Consider the following 27,959-nt stretch of genomic DNA (forward strand, 5'->3'; position numbering starts at 1 on the left):
GGACTGATTCCTTTTTCAAGGCCAAGGCTGCCTCTCTATTGATTTCTTCCCTCTGGACTCATAGTGAAATGAATTGGAACCTGTTTTACTCTAAAGTTCCTGTTACCCCATAACCCAAAACACAAACCAACTAAACCCTATACAACCCAATAATGCCCAACAATGGTGGGATTTAGATTTTTGCTTGCATTCATTTGAAAATCTATACCTCTATTCAGACATCTAAGTAATACTTAATATTTTCACATAAGTTTGAATGATTTCCAAGAGTATTTTTTCTGAGTGTAGTGGTATACATCTGTAATCCTAGCACTCAAGAACCTAAGGCAGCCTAACTTACCTGTGTAGCCTAATTTACACAGTGAATTCCACCAGCTGGGCTATAAAGTGAGACCCTGCCTCAAAAAACAAATGGTGAATCTCTGTGAGTTCAGGGCCAGTCTGAAATATATAATGAGTTCTAGGCCAGCCCAAGCTACACAGTGAGACCCTGTCTCAAAAACAAAAACAAACAAAAAACCCACTCCCTTAAAAAACGGTAACAAAACAGAAGTAAATAAGATAAAACAATGACAGTTTAAAAGACTATAATAAAATAATGGCACTTGAAGATAAGGTAGGGACATGACTCTTTCAAAGATTTAACTAGTCTTTCTCATCAACCTGCAGGAAACTGTGTTGCTATCCAGAGTCTGTGGGGAAAACCATTCTGGATTATGAGATTTCTGAGGAACTACCACAGGTAGGGCCTGGAGGCTGACTCTCTCATGTGAACCTGAATAAGGCTCAGCTCCTCATAGTCAAGTGCTCCCTAGGAGTTCCTTGATCACTGCACTCTTCTCTGCTCCAAGGGGATCTGAGACTACCAGTGTCTCAAGGTCTGGGCTCTGGGGATCTTGGTGGAACCTCCAGAAATACTGTGGGTATCCACCAGAGAAGACTACTCAGACACAGGTTTACGTTAATAGATAGTCTTTATTAACCCGCTCGCTGGTTACTACACCGATTGTTTAGGATCCCAGTGTAGCCCCAAGCCTTTCTCAGGGCGAGCTTTTTAGCACAAAAACCATATCCTGGGTTGACATACAGTTAACAAGAACAGTTAGCCAGAAGTAGAACTACAGAAGCCAAAAAGCAAGGTCAGTACATTTAGAGACTTTCCCAGAACTATGGACTTTGATGGATGGATTGGGCCTTTATTTTCATTATGGCAAGAGGTGCTGTGAGTGTGCTGAGTTTTATTGTCTGAATGGTACTTCCATCTTGGAGAAGATTCTGCTAAGGTCTGAGGGCCTGTTACAACACCAAGCTTGCCAATTCTACCAAGTCGGGTCTCAGAGTACCTTTTCACTGTGCAGGGGCTTGGACACCGGTAACCCTGATGGGTCATAGAATTATTGGCAACTAAGTAGCTTGGGAGGTAACCCCCTTCTGGACTCCCATAAAGATTTTTAGGGAAGTGCCGGGTACCTGATGTCTAACCTTGGACACTTAACCTGGAATATCATTTCCAGCCTCCCTGACTTCTCTACATCACTGGAATGTCACAGAAGTTAGGCAATAGATGTGATGATGCTTGCTGAATAGTTAGCCTCAGCTGTGTAGCAGGTGGAAATGGGGGCTTCTGGTAGGAATCCTGCCCATCTATCCTATGTAACTAACTGTTACCTATCAGCAGTCCTTTCTGACCTTCCTTTTGGATGTTGGCATCTATGCACAAATGTCATCAATGGGATGAGAAAAGAGAAGGCGGGGCGGGGGGGGGGGATTCTCTGAGGGTAGCTGTATTCTCAAATGGTCAAATGGTCAGGTAAGAATAACTAGGGGGTTGTGAAGGTCCAAGGGGAGGCTACTGAGGTCCCATTATAGCCTAGAGATCTCATGGGGATGATTTATTGCACGTTAGAACCCCAGCAGGGCAATGAGTGAGATTTTGTACCTCCTCTTAGCGGGAAAAAGCACAGAGCTGGTAGGGGGATGGAGTTGTTAGAGCACCAAACACCCCCTGGTCGCTGGGCCGCGGCTGTCCATCAGGCACTGAGAATATAAAGCGCTGCAGGAGGCAGGTGAAAAAGAGGAAGAGCTCCATGCGGGCCAGGGGCTCCCCCAGGCATGCTCTGCGGCCTGTGGGTGGGAGAGGGGCTCAGTCAGTCTGGGGTCTGGTTGATGCTCCACCCCCCAAGGCACCCTGGGAAGGGACATGGAGCCAGGCACCCCACAGCACCTGCTGAGAATGGCATAAAGGCCTCATGCTTCACAAAGCGGCCCTGGGCATCCAGGAAGTGTTCAGGATGGAAGAGGAGGGGCTTCTCCCAGACAGTCTCATCCTTCAGCACCGAGGACAGGTTGGTGATGAGGGTCGTCCCCTGGCAGGAGGCACGTGTGTGAGCATGGACTGGGATAGGGTCACCATGATCACATGCATAGTCTCTACCTCCCACTCTTGATCCTTTCATGTAACCTCAGCCCTGGAATCTCCTCAGCCCTCTTTTTGATATTATGACAGGGATAAGTGACAAGTGACACAGGTATACATAGTCACCTGTACTTGTAGATAGTGACTGCTACAACCACCCCAGCCATGTTTTGACTTGTTCAGTTTTCTAGCTGGGGGTTCTGGTGTACAGTACTGTTCCACTTCCCATATTCACCAGGAGAAGTTGGTACTGTTGAGAATTAGACTGTCTAGATCCCAGTCCTCAAGTGGGCAGCTTAGGCCACTAGCTGGCTGGTAACACTGACTGGACATTGGCGGACCCAAGGCCTACCTTAGGGATAACAAAACCCTGTACTTCAATGTCTCGAGATGTCTTGTGAGGCACACCCAGTGGGAGGATGTCACTAAAGCGCTGCACCTCATGAATGACAGCATTGGTGTAGGGCATGTGGGCCTGGTCTGCCATCTCTGGACACCGCTCCTGCCCTATGACTTCATCAATTTCCTTTTGGACACGGCCTGGAGAGACAGCATCTCCCTAGTTAAGGAGCCCCAGGTGGATGCCCCTGGTCCCTCTACTACCTCTATGTTAAGGGCTGGGTCCATGGGAAAATGATGGCCATCATCCCTTGCTGGAGTCTAGGTCAGGCCAGTGCTGGGAGCCACAAGTGTCCCAAGCAAGCTTAAGGAGTGTGCCTCTCCCCTCCTTCTTCTTTCTTCTTAGCCCCAGCCAGGCTCACTCTGCACATCCGGGTACAGGATCATGAGCAGCAGGGCCCAGGACAGTGTGGTTGAAGAGGTCACCATCCCCGCCATGAACAGGTCAGCCACCACCATGCGCAGGTTCTCATCATTGAAGCTGCTCTCAGGTTTCCCCTTGGCCTAGGCCAGACAGAAAGGGTGGATTCAGTGGGGATATGTCCCTCAATAGCCTCCCATTGTCCCCAGGCAGCTCAGGTGCTGAGTCACTTGGTGATATACAGGATGTCAGCCCACAGACCCTGGCCCCATCTCCTGCCAATCACCTTTTCCACCTCAGCCAGGAAGGCATCAGTCAGGTCTCGGGGTGGCTGGGTAGGGTCCCGGGTCATCTTGTGCTCAGTTAGCAGCTCATCCAGCATGACCATGAAGGCTCTTTTTCCAGAGAAGACTTTGCCGGGCAGCCCTGGGATGTGCAGGAGCACCGGGAACACATTCAAGAACTGTGACCAACAGAGAAGGACCAATAGAGAGGCCTGGGTGCTTCCTGTGCAATGCTGTCCTGGAATAGACCTGGGTCCTAGCCTCCTCCGGGGTAGACTAGTGATGTAGTCCCTCCCAAATGCCAATCTCCAACTTTCCTTTTTGCCCTGAGCTTCCAGAAGGGCTGTCATGCAGTGGAAATTTCAGACTTGTGTGGCTTGCACAGGCACTAGCCATTTCTAAGCACTTGACCCCAGTCTATCCTGTCTCCTCCTACTGAAGTTTGTCTAGCTCCTCCCAGAATGCCCTCTCTCTGTCACTCCTGAATGTTGATCATTAGAGGCCCCACTGAATGAAGTTATCTGGGTACAGACACCCCTGAGCCCCACACCATTGGCAGGAAGCCAGATTCCTCCTCAAGAGTATCTTTCAATAAGTCCAGTAGCCTGATGAAGCGAGGGTCATCATACTCAAATCGGCAGGCGTAGAGGAGGGATGCGATCACATTACATACTGCTTTGTTCAACAGGGTATTAGGGCTGAAAGGGAGTCCTGGGAATGAAAATGCCAATCAGGGTGTTTGTTGTCTATCCCCACTTGTACCCACCAGTCCATCACCTACCATTATAGTCAGTGAAGGCAGCACAGAGACATCTGGCCTCCTCAGTCACCCACTGCTCCAGTGACTTCTTGCCCAGGCCAAAGTGTCGAAAGGTGGACACGGAGAAGCGTCGCTGCTGACGCCAGGCAGACCCATACTGTGCTAGGACCACACCTGGAGGATCACACTGAGGCCTGAGACCCAGTCCTCTTAGTTGCTCCTGTCTCTCTATCACTGCTATAGTCCATCACTACTGTAAGATCCTTTGTCCACCCTTTAGCTATCAGCCTTTGCTGTCTTTTCTCTGTGCCTGTACCTCCCCCGAAATTAGGTCCCAAACTGTCTCTAACCTCTGAACCTCCTCTAGTCCCCATTTCCCCACCACTTCTGTCACTTTCTGCATTTGCCTTGAGAGCGTGGTCCAAAGCCCAAGTGGTCATTGGTGTGCAGTAGTGGCCGGTCAGCGGTGTCCTCACTGTATCTCACCAGTGCCTCACGCAGGGCTGTTAGCCCATTTAGTACAACCACTGGCTCAGAGGCCAGCTGTAGGCTGAACAGGTCCCCAAAGCGGCTTCGCAGCTGTAGGCAAGGAGTTAGCGTATTACTGGCAAGCCTGGATTCTGGTGCTTAACTGTGCTGGTTAGACCTGGGCAGGGAGGTCTAGTAGTGAGCCCCAAAGAAGGATGAAATCAGTCACTCAACCATGGCCTTGCTAGTGTCACACATCTCCAAATGCCAATGGGTTCCACTAGCATTCTCATGTCTAGATGAGGAAACTAAGGCTCATGGATTAAGTAGGGAGTCTGAGAATCTGAAATAGCAAAAGGATAGCAGCAGTCGCTGCTCCTCCTTCAACGTTGATTTCCTGACAGAAACACTTATTCAGGACCATGGCCTGCCCCACATTCACAAAACATTCCCTCCAGTTGTATGAAAAGGAATGTGAGGCCTATATAAATTGATTTCCCATTTATTTTTATTATATAAGTGTGTGTGTGATTTTTTTTTTTTTTTTGGAGCAAGCTTGGAACTAGCTATGTAGACCAAGCTGGTATTGAGTTCACAGAGATTTACTTGCTTTTGCCTCCTCTGAATTCTGGGATTAAAGGTCTGTACTACTGTACTGGGCTTTTTTCCTTTAAAAAATTTTAGAGTTTGTTTTTTGAAATAGTCTCATTTATGAGCACGGGCTAGCCTGGAACTCAATATGATAGACCAGGTTGGCTTAGAACTCAAATAAATATACCTGCCTCTGTCTCCCAAGTACTGGAGTGCATCACCACACCTGGCTCTCAAATTTCAGTTTTAGAGATAGTTTCATTATGTATCTTAAGGTGGCCTGGAATTTATAACCCAACTGCCTTAGCCTCCCAGCGATAGGAATGTTGGAATTAGGAGGCAACCCCAGCACAACCATCACCCACTATATTCTGTCCTGCTAACTGAATCTCAAACTGGCTGTTAGGTCCCAGCCCACCTTCTGTCCATTGCCTTTGGGAAGTTCGGGGTGTCCTCAGGTCCTGCACCACTTCCCCCCAAGGGAAGGTAGCCTCTTAGCTTTCTCCTGTCCAGCATGTAGTTGCACTACTACCCATGTGTTCTGAAGGGAGTCCACCATGGCCTCTCCTGACCTCAACAATTCCCGTACCTTCTGGAAACCTGCTGGCATATTCTGGAAGTCCACCTGCAGCAGGTTTCCAAGTACAGGCAATGGCATAGGGCCTGGCGGATAGCGGGCAGTCCAGCGGTGGCGACGGTGCATCAGGTTCACTAGCAGCAGGAAGATGGCCATGAATATGGCCACAGACCACAGATCAGCCCCAGTCAGCAGCCTCATGGCTGTCCTGATGCTCTCTGGGTTTCTCTGGAAACACCTCTTGGGTCTCACTCCAGCCACCTAAGACCAGGAAAAACAGTGTTGTCACACCCCAGGCACTCATTTGGCCCAGGCTGATCTCTTAGAAAGGAGCCAATGCTGCCCTTTACCCTCTGCCTTAAAGCCAAGCTGCTGTTGTCAGTGCAGAGTGCAAGAGGGGGCAAGGCAGGCCAGAGACAATGGTAGCCTTAGAGGCCCCTGCCCTCTAAGTCCTCAGGAGCTTTACAGGGGAAGGGGACAGAAACCTGGGGGAACCATATGAGCTTAGCATACTAGTTGTGCTTGTCTGGGTACTGGGAGCTCCATGGGCAGATGAAAGATGCACTCCCCTGTTCAGGCACTTGGTCAAGAGGAGATATACAGACAGCACAATTTAGAGGGGCTTAGGGGTATTGCCTCAATCTGGAGTGGGACTTTGCTGGAGGCTTCATTGGAGGACTTTGCTGTCAATGATTGAGGGTCTGAATGACCCTGCAGGACACTGGGCTGTGGGACCAGGTGCCTGAATGGACTATGAAGGTGAGTGAGGGGCACTGGGAGGAGGGCAGACGCTGATCACTGGTATCAGTGCATCAGGTACTCTAGGTGCAGGAAGATGGTCAAGGCCAGGCTACAGCCAGTGTTTCCCTGACCAGCAGCCTACCCCATGGATGCCATGCTGACCCTAGGCACCAGGACACACATTCAGCCTTCCATACTCCAGATACCTGGCGCAGGTAGGACACTTATCACATTCAAGACTACACCCTTCTAAAGGAGCAGAGATCACCCTCTGTCCTCTCTATGAGCCAAGGTGCTATGCTGTCTGTGTAGCCAGAAGAAGCAGGCAGAGTAGGAGGGCAGAGGCAGGGGCAGCTCCATTGGACTTTCCCCTCTTTCTTCTCCAGCTACTTCCCAGGGTAGGGTGGTGAAGTAACAGAACTTATCCATCTTTCTGATACACTTGAGCTCACCCCAGCTCCCCACAGAACTATAGTCTGGAGCTGGGTGTAGTGACTCACATCTGTAATCCCAGCATTTGTGTGGCTGAGGCAGGGGGATTGCTGTTTGAGTCTAGCCTGAGCTACAGTGTGAGACGCCCCAACCTCAAACAACAACAAAAAACTGGGACTTTTTCCTATTGGCTCACACCCTTAATATAGTGCAGGCTGTCCCCAGTATCTTTGTTTCCCCTCAACTCACTTGCCCAACTCTGACGGATCCTCATCTGACCCATATGTCATCCACTCTTGCAGGGGGCCTTATGGAGTAATCTTATGGACCACATGGCAGGAAGCACATGGGATGAGGAGGGGTTTTTTTTGTTTTTTTTTTTGTTTTTTTTGAGACAGGGTTTCCCTTTGGAGACTGTCCTGGAACTAGCTCTTGTAGACCAGGCTAGTCTTGAACTCACAGAGATCCACCTGCCTCTGCCTCCTGAGTGCTGGGATTAAAAGCATGAGCCACCACCGCCCGCTGAGGAGGATTAATACACTCATAAAACTACAACAAAAGTACTGTAACAAAAATACTTAAGGCATGCTATTTTATCAAGAAAAGGGGGGCTGGCAAGTGGCTTAGTGGGTAAAGGCACCTTCCTCTAAGCCTGCCAATCTGAGTTTGACCCCAGGACCCACACAGTGGAAAGAGAGAATCAACTCCCATAAATTGTTCTCTGACCTGTACGTGGGTTCGTGAACGTACACACACCTACAAGGTAATTAAACCTTAGGTTTACTTTTTGGTTTATGGTTCTGGAAGCACAAGTGCTCCCTCCCACCTGGTGATCAAGTCCCAGTGGTATCTGTGATGCATTACGTGACAAGAAACATGAAGCCTATGTGTGTGTGGGCACTGTTCCTCTCCTAAACCACCTAAACTCAACAATAGGGTCTACCCTAATGGTCTCATCTAAAGCTGTTTTTCAAATAGTCTTTTTCCACCTTTAATTACCATAGATGTAAAGTTTCCCTCTCAGTACCTCACAGTAGGGATTACATGATAACAAACACATCAAGCTTTGGGGCCACTCAGTCAAGTGCAAACTATAGACAGCCACTTCTGTTGGCGGTGTGCCATTTTGTAAAGTAACAAGTTACTTCAATTCTAAAAACCAAATTACTGCAGTCACTGGAGTTGTCAGAGTTCAACCAATATGGAACTTTACAAAATGGCACACCCCCAACAGAAGTGGCTGTCTATAGTTAGCCTCACTGGGAGCTGCCTCTAGATGAGAGGCAATCTGGGCATCAGAAGCAGGGCTCTTGGTGCCAGCTGTGCATCTCGTAGATCTGTCTAGGATGTGTCTGCGCATGTGAGTGGCTGTGGGTCTGTGCAAATGTATCAATTGTAGACTTGTGTGATTAAGCACTTCAGTGAATGAGCCTCACATGTGCAGTCTGAGGTAAAGGAAAGAGACTCTAGCTCAAGGGGGACACTGAGCAAGAGGGTTCTTTTAGGTAAGAAATTTATTGAGTTATTAATGCCACAGACAGCAGCTCGGTGGGAGGTAAGATCAGGGTCACATGGCAGAGTCACAACTCTTCTTACACATTTTAGAGAAAGGAGGAGGAATGGTAGATTGAAGTTTCCCTTTTGGCTTGCAGTTGGCCATTGTTAGAGGTAACCAGTGAATAGTCAGTTCAGAAAGGTCAGATGATCCATAAACATGTTTCCTGGTCACACGGCTCCACATAGTTGGTCCTAGCAAGTCACATTTGAATGTCAGGAAGCAGAAGCTGGTGGGACCCAGAAGATCCTCCTACAAACTTTAGTCTACAACATCTCTAGTCACTTCTGGAGGGACAATGTCACTCTTGCCTCCAATTGCCATTAGAAACTAGACGCCAATGCTATTGATCACCCTCCCCATGGTGAATTGCTTCCTTCTTGCTTTTAGATTTCTGTTTTTTTGATAGCTGGGTTAAAACTGTACTGTATAGCTTTGCTGAAAGATATCCTAGGAGTTTCTTTTAGTTACTTTTCTCAAATATGTGAGGAAATACCTATTGAGAGGCAACAGGAGAAGTGGGGTTCATTTTGGCTCACAGTGTGAGGGCATAGTTCATCATGATGGAAAAAGCCTGGGGGTGGGACACCTCAAAGTCCTGGTGGCAGGAGCAAGAGACAGCTGGTCTCCAACAGTCAGTCAGCAGAAGGAGATTCACACAGTCAGGTAGCAGAAGGAGATGAATACGGATGCCCTGCTCACTTCCTGCTTTCCCCATCTGAATTCAGCCTGTGGCTCCAGCCCATGGTATGGTACCTACAACATTCGGGTAGATCTTCTTGCCTTAGTTAAACCTCACTGGAAACTTCTCAGAGAAACACTCTGAGGTGCATCCTAACAGATTACAGAACATTTCAAACTGAAAATTTAAATTTACCACCATTGAGTTCCTTGAACTTCTTATACACACAGATTAATGGCTTCAACAAATTATTATTTTTTGTTTGTTTGGGTTTTTGAGACAGGGTTTCTCTGTGTTGCAGTCTGGCTGTCCTGGAACTTGCTTTGTAGACTAGGTTTGGCCTTGAACTCACAGAAATGCATCTGCTTCTGCCTCTGCCACCTGAGTGGTGGGATTAGAGGTGTGTGCCACCACTGTCAGCTGCGTCATCAAATTCTTAACTGGGCCTGCACTACGTGAAAGTTAGTGTACACAAAGGTTTCTGGATCACTGCCTTTCCTCTTCATTCTTACTTTCTGCTCCTCAGGGCATGAACTCTTGGTTGAAACAGTCTTTATGCTTACTATTACTTCTGACTACTCATATCTGCTCTTGAGGCTCTGAAGGGATTTTAATTTTGATTACTGTCATTTTCAACTACAGAATTCTTTTTGGTGTTTGCTCTTGGTTTGTCTCATTACTGGTATTTATTAATACTTTAATGCTTTTATGATTATGAGTGAATGGTGGCAGGTATGTCTGTGCACCAGGACATTGGATCCCCCTGGAACTGGAGTTAACAGATGGTTGTGAGCTGCCATGCAGATTCTGGGAATTGATTCTGGATCTTCTAGAAGAACAGCCAGTGCTCTCAAATACAGAGCCATCTCTCCAGCCCCAATCTTTTACTTTTTGAGGACATTTTCTTTTAGCATTTTTAACAGATTTCAGTGAGGCGATTTAAAGTCTTTGTCCAGTGACTTCAGTGTCAGGGATGGTTAGCACTCACTGCTTGTTTTCCCATATATGGACTATTCATTCTGGCTCTTTTGCCTGTCTCATTATTTTAAAACCGGACATTTCAAGTACTACCGTGTGGTTACCCCGAAGACAAGATTGCTACTTGGGTTTTTGTTTCTGTGACTGATGCTAAGAGAAAAACTTAAAAGGCCAAAAGATTTATTTTGGTGCATGGTTTCAGGTGTCTCACTCAGTGTCAACCCGCTTCATTGCTGTGGGGCTACGGCTAGACAGAACACACAGTATTGAGAGCACGTAGCAGAGCAAAGTGTATCTCATGACAACTGGGAAAGAGAGAGGGGAAGCACGAGGGACAAAATGCATCCTTCAAAGACATAACCCCAATAACTGACTACTTCCAACCCAGCCCTTCCTCTCAGTAGTCCATTCATCTCTGAACTCACCATTGGATTAACCCATTGATTAGACTGAAGCCCTCATGGGCCAGCCACCTCTCAATAGTACCACCACCCAGGGACCACAACTTCAATGCAGTAGCCTTTGAGGAGATATTCATATGTAAACCTCAGGAAGGAAAGTCCTCCGGCCCCCCTGAGACAGGGTTTCTTTCTGTAATAGTCCTGGCTGTCCTAGAACCCCATTTGTAGACTAGGCTGGCCTTGAACTCACAGAGATCTGCCTGCCTCTGCTTTTAACCATGATAACAAAGAAATCTCATATACGGGCCAGAGAATGAAAAGTCAATTAAGGAACCCAGTAAGGCTTTGTGGTTGGGGATGGTAGGTGGTCACAAGAAACCTCCAGGTATAGGGAGATTGACTCTAGAATGGGTATTCGCGAAATCCCCCATATGAGGGGACTGAGTGACCCTAGAGAAGTTCATGGGCTTGCAAGACAGATCCAATATGGGGAACTGGGCAGTTTTAGAAAGGATTGCTGTACAAGATACCCCTTGTATCTTGGGGAGGAAAAAAAGTGTGTGTGTGTGTGTGTGTGTGTGTGTGTGTGTGTGTGTGTGTGTGTGTGCATTTTTCTGTAGCTGTATGTTTTCTGTGTTACCTGAACTTAAGACATGTGCAAGTGAGGGACTAGGAATCAGACAGATTCCTGACAGACATGAAACATATGGTAAAGCTGGCACACTCCTGGTTTCTGTCTCATCCTCCTGACCCCAAGATAAAGGCCTAGCAGCTTGAGATAGAAGCCTGGCAGGTGTTTCCTTCTGGACAGTAGCTACCCCGCCCTCTACTGGTTGACAAGTTCAAGACTGGGCCAGAAAACATGAACCACTTTGTTGGGGTGGACTTTTAACTCATCCCTGTTCCTCAGACTTAGTAACTCCAGTGAAAACACTGGTGGTGGTATTACTTTGGTTTGTTGTACATTCCACTCCTGGGGTAAACAGAAGTGTGTGTGTGTGTGTGTGTGTGTGTGTGTGTGTGTGTGTGTGTGTGTGTGTGAGAGAGAGAGAGAGAGAGAGAGAGAGAGAGAGAGAGAGAGAGAGAGAGAGGAGTTGCATCTCCCTAGGAAAAGTCTGTTATGCAACAGCTCTTCGGGAGTAATGACAGAAAACTGTAGGTCCAGGGCAATGGCCACTGATGGTGTAGGGATTCAGAAAGTCATGATTAAGGGTTTGCCTCCCAGTCAGAGCTTCAGTGCATGGATTTTCGTGACATTATTTAGAGCCAGTTTCTCTGAAGAATCAAGGAGCACAGGTACTATGAACTGAACCAGTGGACAAGCACCATAGCTTGGCTGGATTCCTGAGTGGTATCTTGCCATCCCACAGGCCCTATTTCAGTTTTCCACATGCTACTCATCAAACTGGATGGCCAAAAGCCAGTCCAGACGTCTCATCCCCTTAAACCTTGAGCAGCTGGCAAATGCTAGTAATTGCACACTGCAGAGAACTCCCAGGCCCACTATCTCTTTTAATCATCAAAATTTAGAGAAAAATCTGGGCTTTTCCTAGTGACCCAGACCCATTAGAATGAAGATCATATTTCTCTGTACCATCTGTATAAGTTTGCAAATCAGTGAGTTTAACATTAGCTTCCTATACTACAAACCTAAAAAGTTCACAGCCTCTAAGCCAGACTATGGCTGTCTGCAACCAGGATACATCCCATTGGCCTTTTATGAAAACGCCTGCTTGTGGACAAAGATCCAAACAAGAAGAAAGCACCCTTTGTTGAATTACAATCAACATCACTGAGCAGAAATCACAAGGGAGAGAGTTTCCCATCCTGTTCCGCCTGCCCCCCCCCCCCCCGCCTTGTTGTTTCCAGACAGTTGCATTATCTGGCAACCTCGAGGAAGTCACTTAGAAACTGTGGCTGCTTCCCTAGCTTCGAGAACAATGTCTGTGCTGTCATCTCCCTGGATGACAAGTAAGGCATGGCTAAGTAGGTACAGAGTACATATACACTGCACACAAATCTGTCTGTCCCTGCAAATGGTAAGGCTGTTGTCTTAATTCACTAAGCCCCCCTGAAATAATAACAATCAAGGTGACCCCTGTACTCTAGTTTAGATGCGTCACCTATCCTGGCCTCTTTCTCTTTGAAGGAAAAATCCAAACACAGGAACTAGGTCTAGAGTTAGAGGGGATTAACATTTTTTGAATACATTATTTCACACACACAATTTTGACCAAAAACTCATGATATCTCCTTGCAGTAGCAATGCTGTACCATCCAACAGGTAGACCAAACAGAGGGCTCGTAGCACAGATAAGGAACCCCAAGATGGCGACAAGAAATGTGTTTGGGAAGATGATCCAATATTGCCAAAATGCATCACAACTGCTGTCGTGAGAAGGGTCAGAATGTCATTGACTCTCTTTGCATGTCACATGGTATCCAATTACTGCTGCTATGTCTAAAGCCAAGGGAAAATGGATACAATGCACACAGCAGACACAGGTCTTCACTTGAACTAAGTGTAGCTCTTCACCTATCACAGATGTGACTATCTAGGCTCCGGGAAGGCTCCTGCCTTGTCAGCCAGCTTCAAAATGACAAGAGTGGGACCTCCTGTGTGGTCTGTCAATCTTGAATCAGCATGGTCCCGGGATCCTACTTTTAAACACCACAATGTTGCCTGATGAATTACAGAGCAGGATAGGCAATGACAAGACCCAGCAGGGTCACGGGCTCAGGTGTGGGATGAGTGTCTTCCCCGAGTAAGGTGTCCTGCTGGAGTAGAGGGGACACAGGCACTTCTCCACGGTGCAGTACTATATTCCAGTACCCCCCACCCCCACCCCCCAAAGAGACTACATGTGGGAGAACTCTGACTGGGCAGAGAGAGGGACAGAAGCCTGTTTGGTGTCCTAGAAACCAGAGCGTTTCCATTTTAGTAGTCTTATTTCCCAGTACCCCTGTGGGAGCACAAGACATTTCCCAGCACAACCACTGAACAGGCCCTCTTCTCCCCACAGTAGGACCACAGTCTTCCACTGAGCACCGCCCGGGTGCTGCCTTTTCACAAGTCTATGTTCAGGACACAGGCAGCTGCATTAAATGTCAAGATGCTAGTTGCCACATCACCCGAACTGTACCTTCTATGAGTAAAAAGACGACCCTGCCCCTTGAACAGCATTTCTGACAGTGGAGACAAATTTCACAGGCCATGCATGTCGCTTCTCTCCCTCTCAGACAGCTGAATAGGGGTCGGTGGTTTGTAGCTGAGCAAGAAGGTACTTGGACTCTACGGTCTCAAAGCCATAACCTCTAATTCATCATCAGCATGAATTTGCCAACTGTGCCCTAGAGCTTAGAAATCACACATGGAGCTAGTGGATTCAAACAGGGCAAACTAACAGTATAAAGGCCCTAACAGAGCACACAGGCCAATGACCCACTTCAGTCACTGCCAACATGGTCCGCTGAGGCTTTCAGAAAACATTCCATTCACTCCCTCCTGAAACATTTTGTTCCATAAGAATTATTTCAAAACATTTTGTTCTTTGAAGCATTATTTGCATACTCCATGTCTGTCCTTAGGATCAAGCTAAATGGTGGACAGCTGCTTTTACATCCTTCTCCAAGCTGCAATACAACTCTTTCCAGATCCTACAGACAGCCCCACAGAAAAACCCTCAAACCCCTTCACATCCTCAGGGCTGGGAGGCAGAAACACTTTAAAAATATCAGGGCTATATACACACAGTAGCTTACTTGTAATCTCAGTGTTTGGGAGGCTGAGGCAGGAGGATTGTATTGATTTCTAGGCCAGCCTGGGCCGCAGTATGAGATCTGTCTCAAAAACACAAAACCAGAAAGGAAACCAAATCTCCAGGACTCCAGTCACTTGGCATAGGAAAGAATTCCAAGACTCTAGTGAGGGCATGCAGAGATATACGCTTGGCTGTTTCAGAGGGGAGTTCAGCAGTGTCTGCTGCTATCTCCACACACACCAACAAGAACAGGATGGACTGCTTTTGTGGAGATAACGATTATAAAACACAACAGGATATTAACTGTGCTTTCTAGTTGGTGGTCTGTGGTCGTTTACTGTAAAAGTCCTTGTATGTTCAGTGTAGAATTTCTTGTTTTGTTTTTCTTGTTTTGAGACAGGGTCTCACTATGTCGTTCTGGCTGTCCTGGAACTCCCTATGTAGACATGTAGGCAAGGCTGTTCTGGAACTCGCAGAAATACTCCTGCCCCTGCCTCCTGAGAGCTGGGATTTTGGCTCAGTGTAGGTTTCTTTTAGTTTTTCCTAATTAAAAGGGAGTGTGTCCTCTAAGGCTGCCGGTCATTGACAACAACATTCCAGCTGCAGACAGGGCAAGCAGAGCTGGCACGGGTCCCCTCACCAGCCCCACCCTCCCTTCCTCACCTTCTGTGAACCCCAAAGGGCAAGAAGCACGGTCTGTGGAGACAGATCTGGTTTGCTTAGGTGCTGCCTGCGCCTATGAGGCCCAGAATACACTCCAAAGGGCAAGTTACGCAAAGGCCTAGGGTCGGGTTCCCACCCTGCTCGGAGCAGAACAGAGGTCCTCCCCTGAGGCCTGGCTACACGCGGGTTCCCGGGTTCCGTGACTTCTGGGCCCCAGGAACCTGCTCTTTATCAGGCCATGGGTAGTTCTGGCATCTTAGCTTCAGCCTGGGACAATTGAAAACTGCTTACTCCATCCTCCCTCAAGGAACAAGAGGCCCCGGGGTTCCCCTCTGCCCACTCCAATAGGGAGAAGCACCCAGCCCAAAGGGGATGGTCTGCCACACTCCAGTGCCGAGGTTGCTCCAGCTTAGGGGTGGGGTGGGGCCCGCCTGGCATGCATCCCTTCCGCAGCAGACTCGCAGACTTGCAAGCCCTGCCTTTACCAGTGCGTTCTGAAGCCCAGCCGAGGAGAGGCAAGAGGTGTCTGGAGCCCCGCGGGAGCCGGAGGAGGAGCTCAGAGGAAGAGCTCTGTGGAGGATCCGCTCTGTGGAGGATCCACTCTGAGGAGGAGGGGGTAATGCGAGGAGCAGCAACTCTGAAGAGGAGGGCACTGGAGGAGGAGGTGGGGATCCTCTGTGGAGGAGGAAGGGACTTTCTGAGGAGGAGGATCTTCTCCAGGTAGGCGGGGACTCTCTGGAGAGGAGCGAAGGTCTGAGGATGAGGGGGAGGAGTTTGAAGCTCGCCTTGTGGGAAGGGAATCCGAAATGAGGATGGGGAGCTCTGAGGAAGAGACCTCAACCCTGACAGGTCTGAGGTCAGAGCCTTGCAATCTCTCCGAGCACCCAGAGCCCACTTGGGACTTATTAGCTTATGCTTCCAGAGGGGTCCAGGCTTACAGTGGGCCACAGATGGTTCTTGGGGACACTGAAGACAGAGGGAACGGCAGCGAGAGTTTAAAAAGCAGCATAGGGAAGTATTCGTCCTTTACACACAAGGGAACCATGATGAGATTAACAGTTAATTTCCCATCAGAGACTGTGGAGACCAGAAGACACTGGGTAACACAAGCAAATCCTGAAGAATGTCATCCAAATTTTGTCAAGAAAAATTATCCTTCAGGAATTAAGTAGAAAGCAGGACATTTCCAGATGAAAGCTGAAGGAATCATTATCAGTGGGCGTGCCTTACACTGCACAGTAGAGGGAGTTCTCCAGGCTGAGATGAAGTAATGCCAGAAGTGAAAGCCACAGAAGAAATGAGCACGGGGCACCGTGATAACACCATGAATAAAACTGTTAGTGTGCCTCAGGGTTGTTATTCCTCTCTTTTTTTTGCCTGTATGGCTACAAACACCAGGCGTAAAACAATAATTGCCAATCTGTGTTCACAAGTATAAAATGTATAAATATGCAATCTGTGGCAATAATAGTATAGTGGGAGAGAGACAGAGCTGAAATGCACAGAGTTTGTGTACTACAGATAGTAAATTGATATTCAAATAAGATTTTAGTGAGTTTAAGGTGTTGATTTACACCTGGAAGCTCACTGACCTGAGTCCTGGAGTGTGTTTCATGGCAGAAGCAACAGATAAGACCTTGCTTTAGCAATGTGGAAGATGAGAACCAAATCCCAGAAGTTATCCTCTGACCTCTATGGGGGCATATCCTCCCCCCACCCCATGCACACAGCCTAATAATAAGTTTTAAAAGATGTTGACTTAGTCCCCAAGGTAAATGATGGGAAAGAAAAGTGTACAAACATGAAAAGATAAGCACAGGAGCACTAAGAATACCAACTAAGTGCAAAAAGTTAAAGGTGGGGAGATAAGGAGAAGACAAAAGGAACGCAGAAACAAAAAAGTTAAGTGGAAGAAGAGGCAAGTGTCCTTCCTGGCTTGCTTTCTACTGGTGTGGTATGAACCCTTGGACCAAAAGCGACTCTGGGGAGGAAAGAGTGGATTTCAGTTTACACTTCCAGGTCACAGTCCATCACTTAAGGAGGTGGGGCAGAAGCTGAAACAGACCATAGAGGATGCTGAACACTAGCTCACACACAGGGTTATGTTTAGCTAGCTTTAGATCCAGCCCAGGACTTCCTGCCCAGGAAGTGATGCCACCTACATTGTCTGGGCCTTCGTATATCAATTAACAATTAAGATAACTGCAAAGAAATGCCCACAGGTCAATATGATCCAGGCTTCTCTCAATCAAGACTCCTTTCTCAGGTGACCCTAGACTGTGTCAAGTTGACAGCTAAAGCTGAGAGAGCAAGGATTTCCTCTCAGTAATTAATTGAAGACTAATTGAGGTATATCTGAATTGAAAATTAATTGAAGTAAACCCTCTTATTGGAAACAGAGATGGACAAGTTGGTTAAGAAATGAGATCCGACAAGGTTAAGCCTGAACTAGTCTTTTCTGGAAGCTGGTTGCTTTCAAGGAACTGAGATGGGAACCTACCTAACCAGTAAAGTTATCCTGCCATGGTGAAAATTCCTGAAGATCTGAAAGATCCAGATGTATTCCAAGTCCAGCTACTGCTGCTAAAATATCTGTTTGGCCCACAGGGATCTCAAATCCCTCACATGGAACAGGTGAGTCAGGCCATCTTCCGAACTCTCTGAGGTCTTAGTTTATGGCTCTTACGACCACAATCTTCCGGCCAAATGGATGCTTCAGTCCATGGCTGAGAAGTACCACCTGGGCCAGAAGAGAGGAATGAGAACGCTGGAGGAAGCCATGAAGACCCTGGAACTAGGCCTGTGTTTGGAGTGAAGCCAGTTTCCAGTCAATGTGACAGATTAGGCTGTGGCTACTGTTGGAGCAATTCTAGTGTGTGTGTGTGTGTGTGTGTGTGTGTGTGTGTGTGTGTGTGTGTGTGTGTGTGTTTGGTTTCAAGACAGGGTTTCTCTGTGTAACTTTGGAGCCTATCCTGGCACTCGCTCTGGAGACCAAGCTGGCCTTGAACTCACAGAGATCCCCCTGCCTCTGCCTCCCGAGTGCTGGGATTAAAGGCGTGCGCCACCAACGCCCGGCTCTGGTGTGGTTTTTAACTTTGTTATATATACCCTTTACAGTCTAATGAGATATTTCTGGATCCCTGCTTTGCAATGAGTTCTGATGAGAATATCCCTTTCCAAGGTTGCTAATAAATAATAAATAACAGAATTTAAAAAAGAAACGAGATCCATGTGCATGCTGGTTTCAGGAGAGCCATCATCAGATAAAATGAAATAAAGAAGTTGAAATTAGAAACAGAAAAAAATGTCCTATGAAAAAGGCAACCAAACCGAGGTGGCTGTGTTTCAGTCTAATAGGTGGATAGAAGTTTAGGGTGGGAAGAAGATATAAAAATTACAAAGGCACAGTCACACAGTACATGATGATGTCAGTCAAGGACAGATGGGGTAGATGTTTATGATCCTATAAGATCATATCACCGTGTGACAGCACAGCATTCTTAGTTTCTGTAAATGCATTCGAGTGTCTGCACAAGAATGCAATGTGGAGATAATGCAATTCTCAGAACAATTGCATCTGTGAGTGACATCTGACTATGTGTAGGGAACTAGTACCTTAATCTTGAGAGAGCCAGCTCCTAGATTGCCCAGGGTATTGAAAAAAAAATCCACAGTGTTATCACCCTGAGACTTTTTTTTATCTGGGAGGGTTAAGGGAAAAGACACCCAGGCATTCTCTTGATGGATTCCCGTCTTTCTTCTCTCACGTTGTTCAATCTTTGTTCTTCACAGCATCATTCAGGTAATATAGGAGTTACATTGGAAGATCACATTCCACTTCTTAAGTAAATGATTAAAAACAGGGTCATCCCAAAAACTCACATGCAAAAAATCTAAATAACTTGTCACAAAGCAAGGAGCATTTTTTTTCTCTCAGTCAGCTCCCTAATTGGTAGAATGTATCTCGAAGCTGCAAAGAGTCAGTCATTTTGTTTTCTATCTAGAGAGGTAGTCTTATAAAAGATTATAAAGGAGTTATAAACGTAAACTACTGAGGAGTCTAAGAAAATAAGAAAATTGTGTACTATAACCTATACTCTTGAGTGTATAAACATTTTGAACTAACATTTTGTTATCTGCAGTCATAAAAGCTGGGCTTTCTTGGACTGAGTATTGTGTTTACAGAAAAAGGTGTGTCATTTGGTTTAGGTTTAGAATTACCATAAATCTTTTAGTATTAGCTCAATTGGCACTCTCCAAGGCAACAGTGACACTAAAAGCGTTTTAAATCTTAAAATGTATTTTCTGTCCTGTGTGTAACTTTAGACCATGAAAAGGAAACTCGTAACTCTTTGTCAGGACTATGAAGTCAAATTATTTTTTGTAGCCCTGACCAGCTAGAAAAAACAAAAACAAAAAAGCCAAAAACCAAACCAAACCAAAACTAAACAAAAAAACCCCCAAAACATTAGTTGGCTGAATGTTGAATCTCCAGGGTACATGCCATATCAGAAAACTGAGGTTAGGAGTTTGTTCAGAGAGTTAACCATTGTCCAAGGTTATCAGCCAGACCTAGCAAGGAAATTGCACACAGCAATTAGGTTGCTCTCCATTTTTCACCTTAACTCAAAAAAAAAAAAAAAATAGACAACTGGCTATATGTCCTTGTAGACAAGATTGCTTTTCTGGGAATAGTTTATCTTAAAAACATTAGCAAGGTACCTGGTGTAATTTAAAGCTACTTTGAAGTTTTATATCAGCTGATAGATCACAGCTATCCTGGCAGCTGGGGCAATGTCTAGGCTCAGCACACCCTTTTCTCTTAGCATTAGCTGTCTCCTGGGAAGGGATGAGACCAGTGGTAAAGGTTGGTTGGAGACTGTTGTCTGAGGACCCAGCAGATATAGGGATTGAGGAAGTAGGAAACGGTGGCAGCCACAAGACTAGTTTATTGTGCATGGTTCAGTCCTAGCTACAGAGCAGGACTGGAATTAGTGTTCCTGCTGGCACAGCACAACACAGAGCTGGTAGGCGGAGGGGGCAATGGGAACTGCAAAATTGCATGGACGCAAGGATGGGGGAGGTCCAGGAATCTGAGTGGCAGCCACAGGTCTGGTTTATTGGACATCATGCAGCACAAGCTGGGGAGAAGGATGGAGCTGCTGTCCTTGCTAGCGCATGACTGCACAGAGCTCGTAGGGGACTGGGGTAGCTGGCAATGTGAAGATGCTTTGGGTGCTGGGCCGCGGCTGTCCATCAGGCACCGAGAATCTAAAGCGCTGCAGGAGGCAGGTGAAGAAGAGGAAGAGCTCCATGCGGGCCAGGGGCTCCCCCAGGCATACTCTGCGGCCTGTGGGTGGGAGAGAGGCTTAGTCAGTCTGGGGCCTGGTTGATGCTCCACCCCCCCCAAGGCACCCTGGGAAGAGACATGGAGCCAGGCACCCCACAGCACCTGCTGAGAATGGCATGAAGGCCTCATGCTTCACAAAGCGGCCCTGGGCATCCAGGAAGTGTTCAGGATGGAAGTGGAGGGGCTTCTCCCAGACAGTCTCATCCTTCAGCACTGAGGACAGGTTGGGGATGAGGGTCGTCCCCTGGCAGGAGACACATGTGTGAACATGGACTGGGATAGGGCTAACATGACCCTGGTTACCATGACCACATGCACATGTCTCTACCTCCCACACTTGATCCTTTCATGTAACCTCAGCCCCAGAATCATCTCAGCCCCTTGGAGTGCCCTGTACATGTCTCCATGGGTGCCCAAACCTGTCCTGTGTGCAGTGCTTCTTAAAGCTTCTGTGGTCATTGTCATTGGCCATTTCTCTTTACTGAGGACACTCAGTGGCTGCAGGGTACCTGCACCAGGCTGGTCCTGTCAGCATGTTGGAAATCCAGGGTGTGCTGGTCTTGTTCTTTCCCGCCCATGTGTGCTAGTGTCATGATGTAAGAGTAGGAGGGCCCATGCCTACCTTGGGGATGAGGAATCCTTGTACTTCAATGTCACGAGATGTGATGGATAGCAAATTCAATGGGGATACATTTCCAAAGTGCTGCACCTCATGAATGGCAGCATTGGTGAAGGGCATGTGGGCCTGGTCTGCCATCTCTGGGCTTCTCCTCTGCCCTATGATGGCATCAATTTCCTGTTGCACTCAGCCTGCAGGGAAAGCATCCCCTCAGTGAAGCATTCCTAGGGGTCTTCCCTCTATTCCTCCTTTACAACCATGTTAAGCGCTGAGGTCATGTGAGAAAGATGCCCATAGTGTTGGGAGTCTGTGTTAGGTTAGTGCTGGGAGCCATACATGTCTGGAGTCAGCTAGGAGGGTGTGCGTCTCTTTCCCCTCTCATCCCCAGCCAGGCTCACTCTGCACATCTGGGTACAGGATGGTGAGCAGCAGGGCCCAGGACAGGGTGGATGAGGTGCTCACTGTCTCTGCAGCGAACAGGTCATTCACCACCATGTGCAGGTTCTCATCATTGAAGCTGCTCTTAGGATTCCCCTTGGCCTGGGGCAGACAGGGAAACTGGGCTCACTGGGGAGAGGAATTCCCACAGTGGCCTCCCATTGTCCCCAGCCGGCTCAGCTGCTGTGTCACACAGCCTCTGCCCTGATCTTAATGGCTATCTCTTGCCTTTTCCATCTCTGCCAGGAAGGCATCAGTGAGGTCTCAGGGTGGCTGTTCAGGGTCCCAGGTCCTCCTGCGCTCAGTCAACAGGTTCTCCACCATGGCCATAAAGGTCTTTTGCCCAGAGAAGACCTTGTCAAACAACCCTGGGACATGCAGGAGCACTGGGAATGTGTTCAGAATCTATGACAACCTCAGAGGAAGTCTCAGTGCTTCCTCTTTTAAAATTTTAATTACTCATTATTCTTTATAGTGTATGGGGCTCTTGAACCATGGTATGTGTGAACAAGTAACAGGACAATTTGTAAAGTCTATCATGGGTCCTTGGCATCAAACTCACGTCCCCAGGCTTACTTGGGCAGTCCGTTACCCACTAACCACATGGCTGGCCTCTTGGTGCTGGTTATGCTCAGGGTCCTCCTGGACCGGTCTCAGAAACCAGCCTCCTTCACAATGGACCCTGAGACTGTTTGTCCCTACCCATAACCTGCCTCCTCCTCAGTTCCACCCTTTAGACTCTTGCAGCTGGGTGAACAGAAAGAATATCCTACCCTGGAAATCACAGGCTAGTGTGGCTTCCATGTAGACAGAGGGCACAGGTTGCCTCTCTCTCTAGAAACCTCAAATTTGATTCTCTTCTCCCCTCCTGTTACCTGATTTTAGTCAACTTCAGGCCTTTCCTCCTGCAAGCTGTATGTTGGTTTCTTACTTGCACAAATAAAGCCTGTCTGGCGGTCAGAGAATGGAGCTTGCCTCTAGCTATCCATAGAAGTCTGGAGATCTGTATAAACAGATAGGCTGGGCAGAAACAGGATATAAGCAGGGAGAAACAGGAAATAGCTCTCTTCTCAGCTGAAATACTTAGTAGGTAAGGCGGCTTTCTCCTCTCTGATCTCTAAGCATTTCCCTCTATATCTGACTCTGGCTTTTTATTATCTAGACCAATTAAGAACTCCATTTATATTTTGGGCCCAGGTGGCCAGAACATTAAAGGCAGGACAGGGGCTGATCGCCCCATGAGGGTCCCAGTCCAGCCCTGAGAATGCTGCTAGCTGCCTGCTGTGAGCTCACTGAGACAAGCCTGACTCCCTGCTACTCCCCTGCATCCAGCGCCAGTGGTTTATACACTCCTAAAACCTTTTTTTCCCCCTGAATTTGGTGGTTCCATCTAGCTTTTATTTAGACAAAGGGCCACACTCCCAGACCTTGAGACTTCCCAGAGCTGGTACATCCAATGCAGCTCATGGCCGTGCACCCACCGTGCACCCGCCATGGACTTACCCAGCATGGTCAGCCTGCTGAGTCCTGATCGGTGATTGGCAATTAGTGCATACAGGTTGCTCTTTTTCTTTTCCTTTTCTCTTTAACAAAAATCTTTTAGGTTTGGTTTCTTTGAGTTTTTGCTTAGTATTCAAAGGTTGGACAACGTTGGAGCAAGTCAGACTGGCGCTTCGGTGTCCTTGGACTTGCTTTGGTGTATACCTGCGACACCTGCTGGGCAAACATCATCATTGCAACTTAAAATTAAGACCATAAGAGGTAGGAAGACTTTCTGAGGATTTAATTTGAGGTAAGTTACTGGATATTTTGCAATTTAAGCTAGCAAATAAATTAATTAAAATAGGTTTCTTTTACAATTTGTTAACTTCTGCTACAACAATGGTGGAAAATATTACCCTCTATGAATTTTAAAATCTTTTTGCTTCTACTATGCGTGGAATTTTAAAAGAGGCACATGACGTACCTGGGACGTATACACTCTTAGCCATATTTGCTATTAGTTTGGTAATTCACATCATATCATTAAAGATATGGTTTGATAATAGGGCTAAGAATGAGGAACTAATAGACATGATACAGACTTTACAGACCTACAATCTTAATTTGACAGAATTCACAAAATGAAACATGGTAATGAACTCCTAACAGAAAAAAATGCCTTCCATGTCTAAGAGTATTGGCAAGCTTGCAGATAGAACATTGTTTTTGGAATGCAATCTGCATGCCATTCAAATAATCTCAAAGGATGAGAATATTAAAACATATGTAAATGATGAGAACAATGAAACTGACTGATTTAATAAAATTGTTGGAAGTTTTTACTGTCCAGGGATTTCAAACGCTCTGAGGAACAATGGTGAATAGATTACAGGCCATGGGAAACCTTCTTAAAACTGATACACCAGAAGCTTATATACAAACGAAAGAGAATAAAAAAGATCTAACAACACCAGCACATTTTAGAGTCAGAGATGACTTACCAAAGTTTGTATCATCATCACCTGCTATGGTCTATCCTGCTACTATTACTCAAAAGCCAGCAAATGATGAACAACCAGAAGGATTTACAGAATGTAAATGGGAACCTACAGGTATGAAATATTTAAAAGACATTGAAGAAGTAGTAGTTTCTTATGACATGCATTCACCATATGTGAGGCAGTGAGTAAAGACATGGGTTACAAGACTTAGAAAAATTCCAAATGACTGGCTTCAATTAATCTCAGCCATTCTAGAACTTGGTCCACAGCTGCAGTGGAAGTCGTATTGGAGAGAGGAGGCCAAAGCCCTTGAATATCAAGGCAGAATTAAAGATTATGAGGTTCCCAAGATCAAATTCTTGGTGAGGGTCCTTATGCAGATGCAAATACTCAAGCTACATACAATTAACACATCTTGTCCTTATGCCATACAGCATCCTTGAGTGCTTGGGACAAGATTCAAGAACAAGGGAAAGGAGTTTAGTTGTATATTAAGGTTATACAAAGCCCAAAAGAACCTTTTAGTGACCTTTTGCAAAGATTGACTAAAGCGGTACAAATAGGAGTAGCAGACCCAGAGGCTAGATGAGTACTCATTGAATCTATAGCTTTTGAAAATGCTAATATAGAATGAAAAAAAGTGATTGGGGCCTTAAAGATCAGATCAGCACCAATGGATGAGTGGATCATGCACATAGCCAGTGTTGAGTCTTTTGATTATAACATTGAGGCTTGGGTAGGAGAAGCTATCTCCAAAGGCATGAGGAGAAATCAAAATACCAAATGTTTTAGTTGTGGTAGGATAGGCCATCTGAGAAGAAATTGCAGACATGGCACACCCAGAAATAATGCTTCTTTTGGGAATAACCAAAATAGAAGTCCCCAACCTTCTGGATTATGTAGAAGGTGTGGCAAAGGCTGACACTAGACCAGTGAATGTAGATCGATAAGAGACAAACAAGGCAACCCTTTAACATTGGGAAACTCCTTGGGGGGCTCTTAAAGGCCCCCATGTTGAATGTGGTCCAGTCATTCCCAGTCACTGTGGAAGACAATCCTCTCCAGGATATCCAGTGCCTATGGTAAAAAAATGGTACTGCTCTGGATGGTAGAATAGCTTTTGTAGATGAGTCAAAAATTCAAGGAGGAAACAGAAAACGTTTATTTTGGCAGACTTAGATAAATGACCAAAGACCAAAACTAAGAGTACAAATCAGTAATGTTATGCTTGAAGGATTACTGGACACAGGTGCCGACATCACCATTATCACTCCAGAATTTTGGCATCCTAGTTGGCCTCTTCTGGAGGTAGATGCTCAGTTCTTAGGGATTGGAACCCTATCTCATGTAAAACAAAGCATTAGATGGGTTGAATGTATAGGGCCAGAAGGACAAAGAGGAAGACTGAGGTCACATGTGGTTAATATAGCAGTAAATCTATGGGACCATGATCTGTTGAAACAATATAATACTCAAATTAACATTCCTTCAGTATCAAAAATGAACCATAAACCAACTCATATTTATGGAAAAATGTTATAAGGTACTATATAAAACAGACACCAATCATCCATGTTGAATTCATAGAGGGACCAAAATCTCTACCCTTAAAGTGGTTAACCAAAAATCCTCTGTGGGTGGGGCAATAGCCTGTGACTTCAGAGAGAAGCTAGAGGCTCTAGAACAACTGGTTCAGGAATGCTGGACATATTGAAGAATCTACCAGCCCTTGGGATTTTCCTGTATTTGTTATTAAAAAGAAATAAGGAAAATGGAGAGCCATTAATAAAGTAATTCAGTCAATGGGCACTCTACAGCCTGGAATGTTGTTGCCTTCTTTATTACCTAAAGATTGGCCTATTATGGTTATTGACTTAAAAAACTGTTTCTTTACTCTACCTTTACAATAAAAAGATAGGGAAAATTTGCCTTCACTTTGCCTACTTACAATAATTCACAACCTGCTAAAAGATATCAGTGGAAGGTTCTCCCACAGGGAATGTTAAATAACCCTACCTTGTGCCAATATTTTGGACAGCAGCTGTTGGAACTAACATATAAGCAGTTTCCTCAATCTATAATTTACCATTACATGGATGACATTTTATTATCTGATTAAAGTAGATAATTTAGAATGTTTGAAGAAGTAAAGAAAATTTTGCCTTGTTGGGGATTACAAATTGCTCCTGAAAAAAAATACAAAGCGGGGATTTTATTAATTAATTGCTAGGGGACATTTCTCATCTATGGCACATTATTGGGATAAAACCTGATCAACTGATTCATTTACACTAAACCTTAGATGGAGACAAGGACTTAAATAGTCCCAGGGAATTAACAGCTGAAGCTGAGAAAGAATTGGCATTGGTGGAAGACAAATTGCAGATGGCACATGTGGATCGTGTAGATCCAAAGCTTAAGAACATTCTAGTCATATTACCCTCTAAGCATTCCCCTACAGGAATTTTAATGCAGAGGGAAGATATTATCTTAGAATGGATCATTTTTACCACACAAACCAAGTAAGAAATTAAAAATTATGTGGAAAACATCTCTGAGTTGATTCTAAAAAGGAAAATTGAGACTTCATCAATTAGCAGGAATAGATCCAGCAGAAATTGTACTTTTACTAAGGATGAATTGAAAAGTTATGGGTAGAAAGTGAACCCTGGAAAAGAGCTTGTAGTAATTTTTGGGAGAGGTCAACAACAATTATCCTAAAAGCAAGAGAATTCAACTGATAAAGAGGGCTACCTGGATCCTTCCCAGCATTGTAAGGGAAACACCAATAACTGGGACCCCTACATTCTATACTGATGCAAATTAATGCGGAAATGCAGGATAAAAAAACCAGAAAATTTAAGTAAAGTGGATCTAAGTCCTTATAATTTTGTTCAATAGTCAGAATTATATGCTATTCTCACGGTATTAATGGATTATGAAGGACCTCTCAGCATAGTTACTGATTCACAATCTGCAGAAAGAGTTGTTTACATATTGAAACCACTGAATTTATACCAGATGATATAGAATTGACTTTATTATTTTTTCAGTTACAAGACATAATTAGGGACAGAAATCATCCCATATATATAAAACACACATCTAATCCCATACAGGTCTGCCAGGCCTTCTAGCACAAGGTAATGATGAGATTGATCAACTGTTGATAGGAAATGTGCTAAAAGCATCAGAATTTCATAAAAAACATCATGTCAATAGCAAAGATTTGAAAAAAGACTTTTGCATCTCTTGGCAACAAACCAAGGAAATTATAAGGAAAAGTCCTACTTATTCTTTTTTTTTTGAATTGTGATGTTTACTTTTAATTGTCAACTTGACAAGATCTAGAAGAAATTCTTGTTTTTCATTCATTTATTTAGTTCATAAATAAAGTCATGCACAATTATGATACAGAATACAGTATGTTCAAATTGGCATGGCTAAATTAAACCAATTAACATGTTATATCACATATATTCATCATTTTTGTTTTGAGAACACTTAAAGTATACTATCTCACAACTTTTAAAATATAGCATATTTTTATCAACCATATTTATCAGTAGACCTCCTTACTTATTCTTTATACAACCAAATTCCACTGCATGCAGGAAGTAGCCCAAAGGATACACAAAGGAATGAAATCTGGCAGATGGATGTGTTCCATTTTGTAGAATTTGGAAAATTAAAATATGTACACCACCGCATATTCAGGTTTTCAATGGGCAACTGCTTTGAGTTCAGATAGTGCTAGAAGTTTGCTAGAAGTTATGGTCATCATGGGTATACCTGCCCAAAATAAAAACAGACAATTTTTTTGCTTATTATAATATGAAGCATATTACAGATATATCAAATAACCCTACAGGGCAGGCAGTTATAGAAAGATCAAATAGAACTCTAAAGGATATGCTTAATAAACAGGAAGGGATAACAAAGAACCCTATAAATAGACTGCATAGTGCTTTATTAACTTTGAGTTTTCTGAATGCAAATG

The 27,959-nt window shown here is 45.4% G+C and overlaps 2 protein-coding genes across 2 annotated transcripts; both read right to left on the reverse strand.

The window, feature by feature from the left end:
* Positions 1-1,793: 1,793 nt before the first annotated feature.
* On the reverse strand, positions 1,794-15,761 carry LOC100750508 (cytochrome P450 2D4). Its single transcript, XM_027404128.2, has 10 exons — positions 15,555-15,761; positions 5,869-6,117; positions 4,628-4,799; positions 4,242-4,394; positions 4,011-4,171; positions 3,463-3,639; positions 3,178-3,319; positions 2,769-2,956; positions 2,225-2,366; positions 1,794-2,124 (listed from the first exon to the last, which is right to left on the reverse strand). The coding sequence occupies exons 2-10, from the start codon at positions 6,055-6,057 to the stop codon at positions 1,946-1,948; spliced, it is 1,503 nt and encodes a 500-aa protein (XP_027259929.1). The 5' UTR covers positions 6,058-6,117; positions 15,555-15,761; the 3' UTR covers positions 1,794-1,945.
* Positions 15,762-20,240: 4,479 nt separating this feature from the next.
* Positions 20,241-23,207, reverse strand: LOC100753741 (cytochrome P450 2D20-like). The gene is made up of 5 exons (XM_035438809.1): positions 23,181-23,207; positions 21,437-21,578; positions 21,042-21,223; positions 20,522-20,663; positions 20,241-20,419 (listed from the first exon to the last, which is right to left on the reverse strand). The coding sequence occupies exons 1-5, from the start codon at positions 23,205-23,207 to the stop codon at positions 20,241-20,243; spliced, it is 672 nt and encodes a 223-aa protein (XP_035294700.1).
* Between the last annotated feature and the right edge of the window lie 4,752 nt (positions 23,208-27,959).

This window comes from Cricetulus griseus, chromosome 2, assembly GCF_003668045.3.
Source record: "Cricetulus griseus strain 17A/GY chromosome 2, alternate assembly CriGri-PICRH-1.0, whole genome shotgun sequence".
NCBI lineage: Eukaryota > Metazoa > Chordata > Mammalia > Rodentia > Cricetidae > Cricetulus > Cricetulus griseus.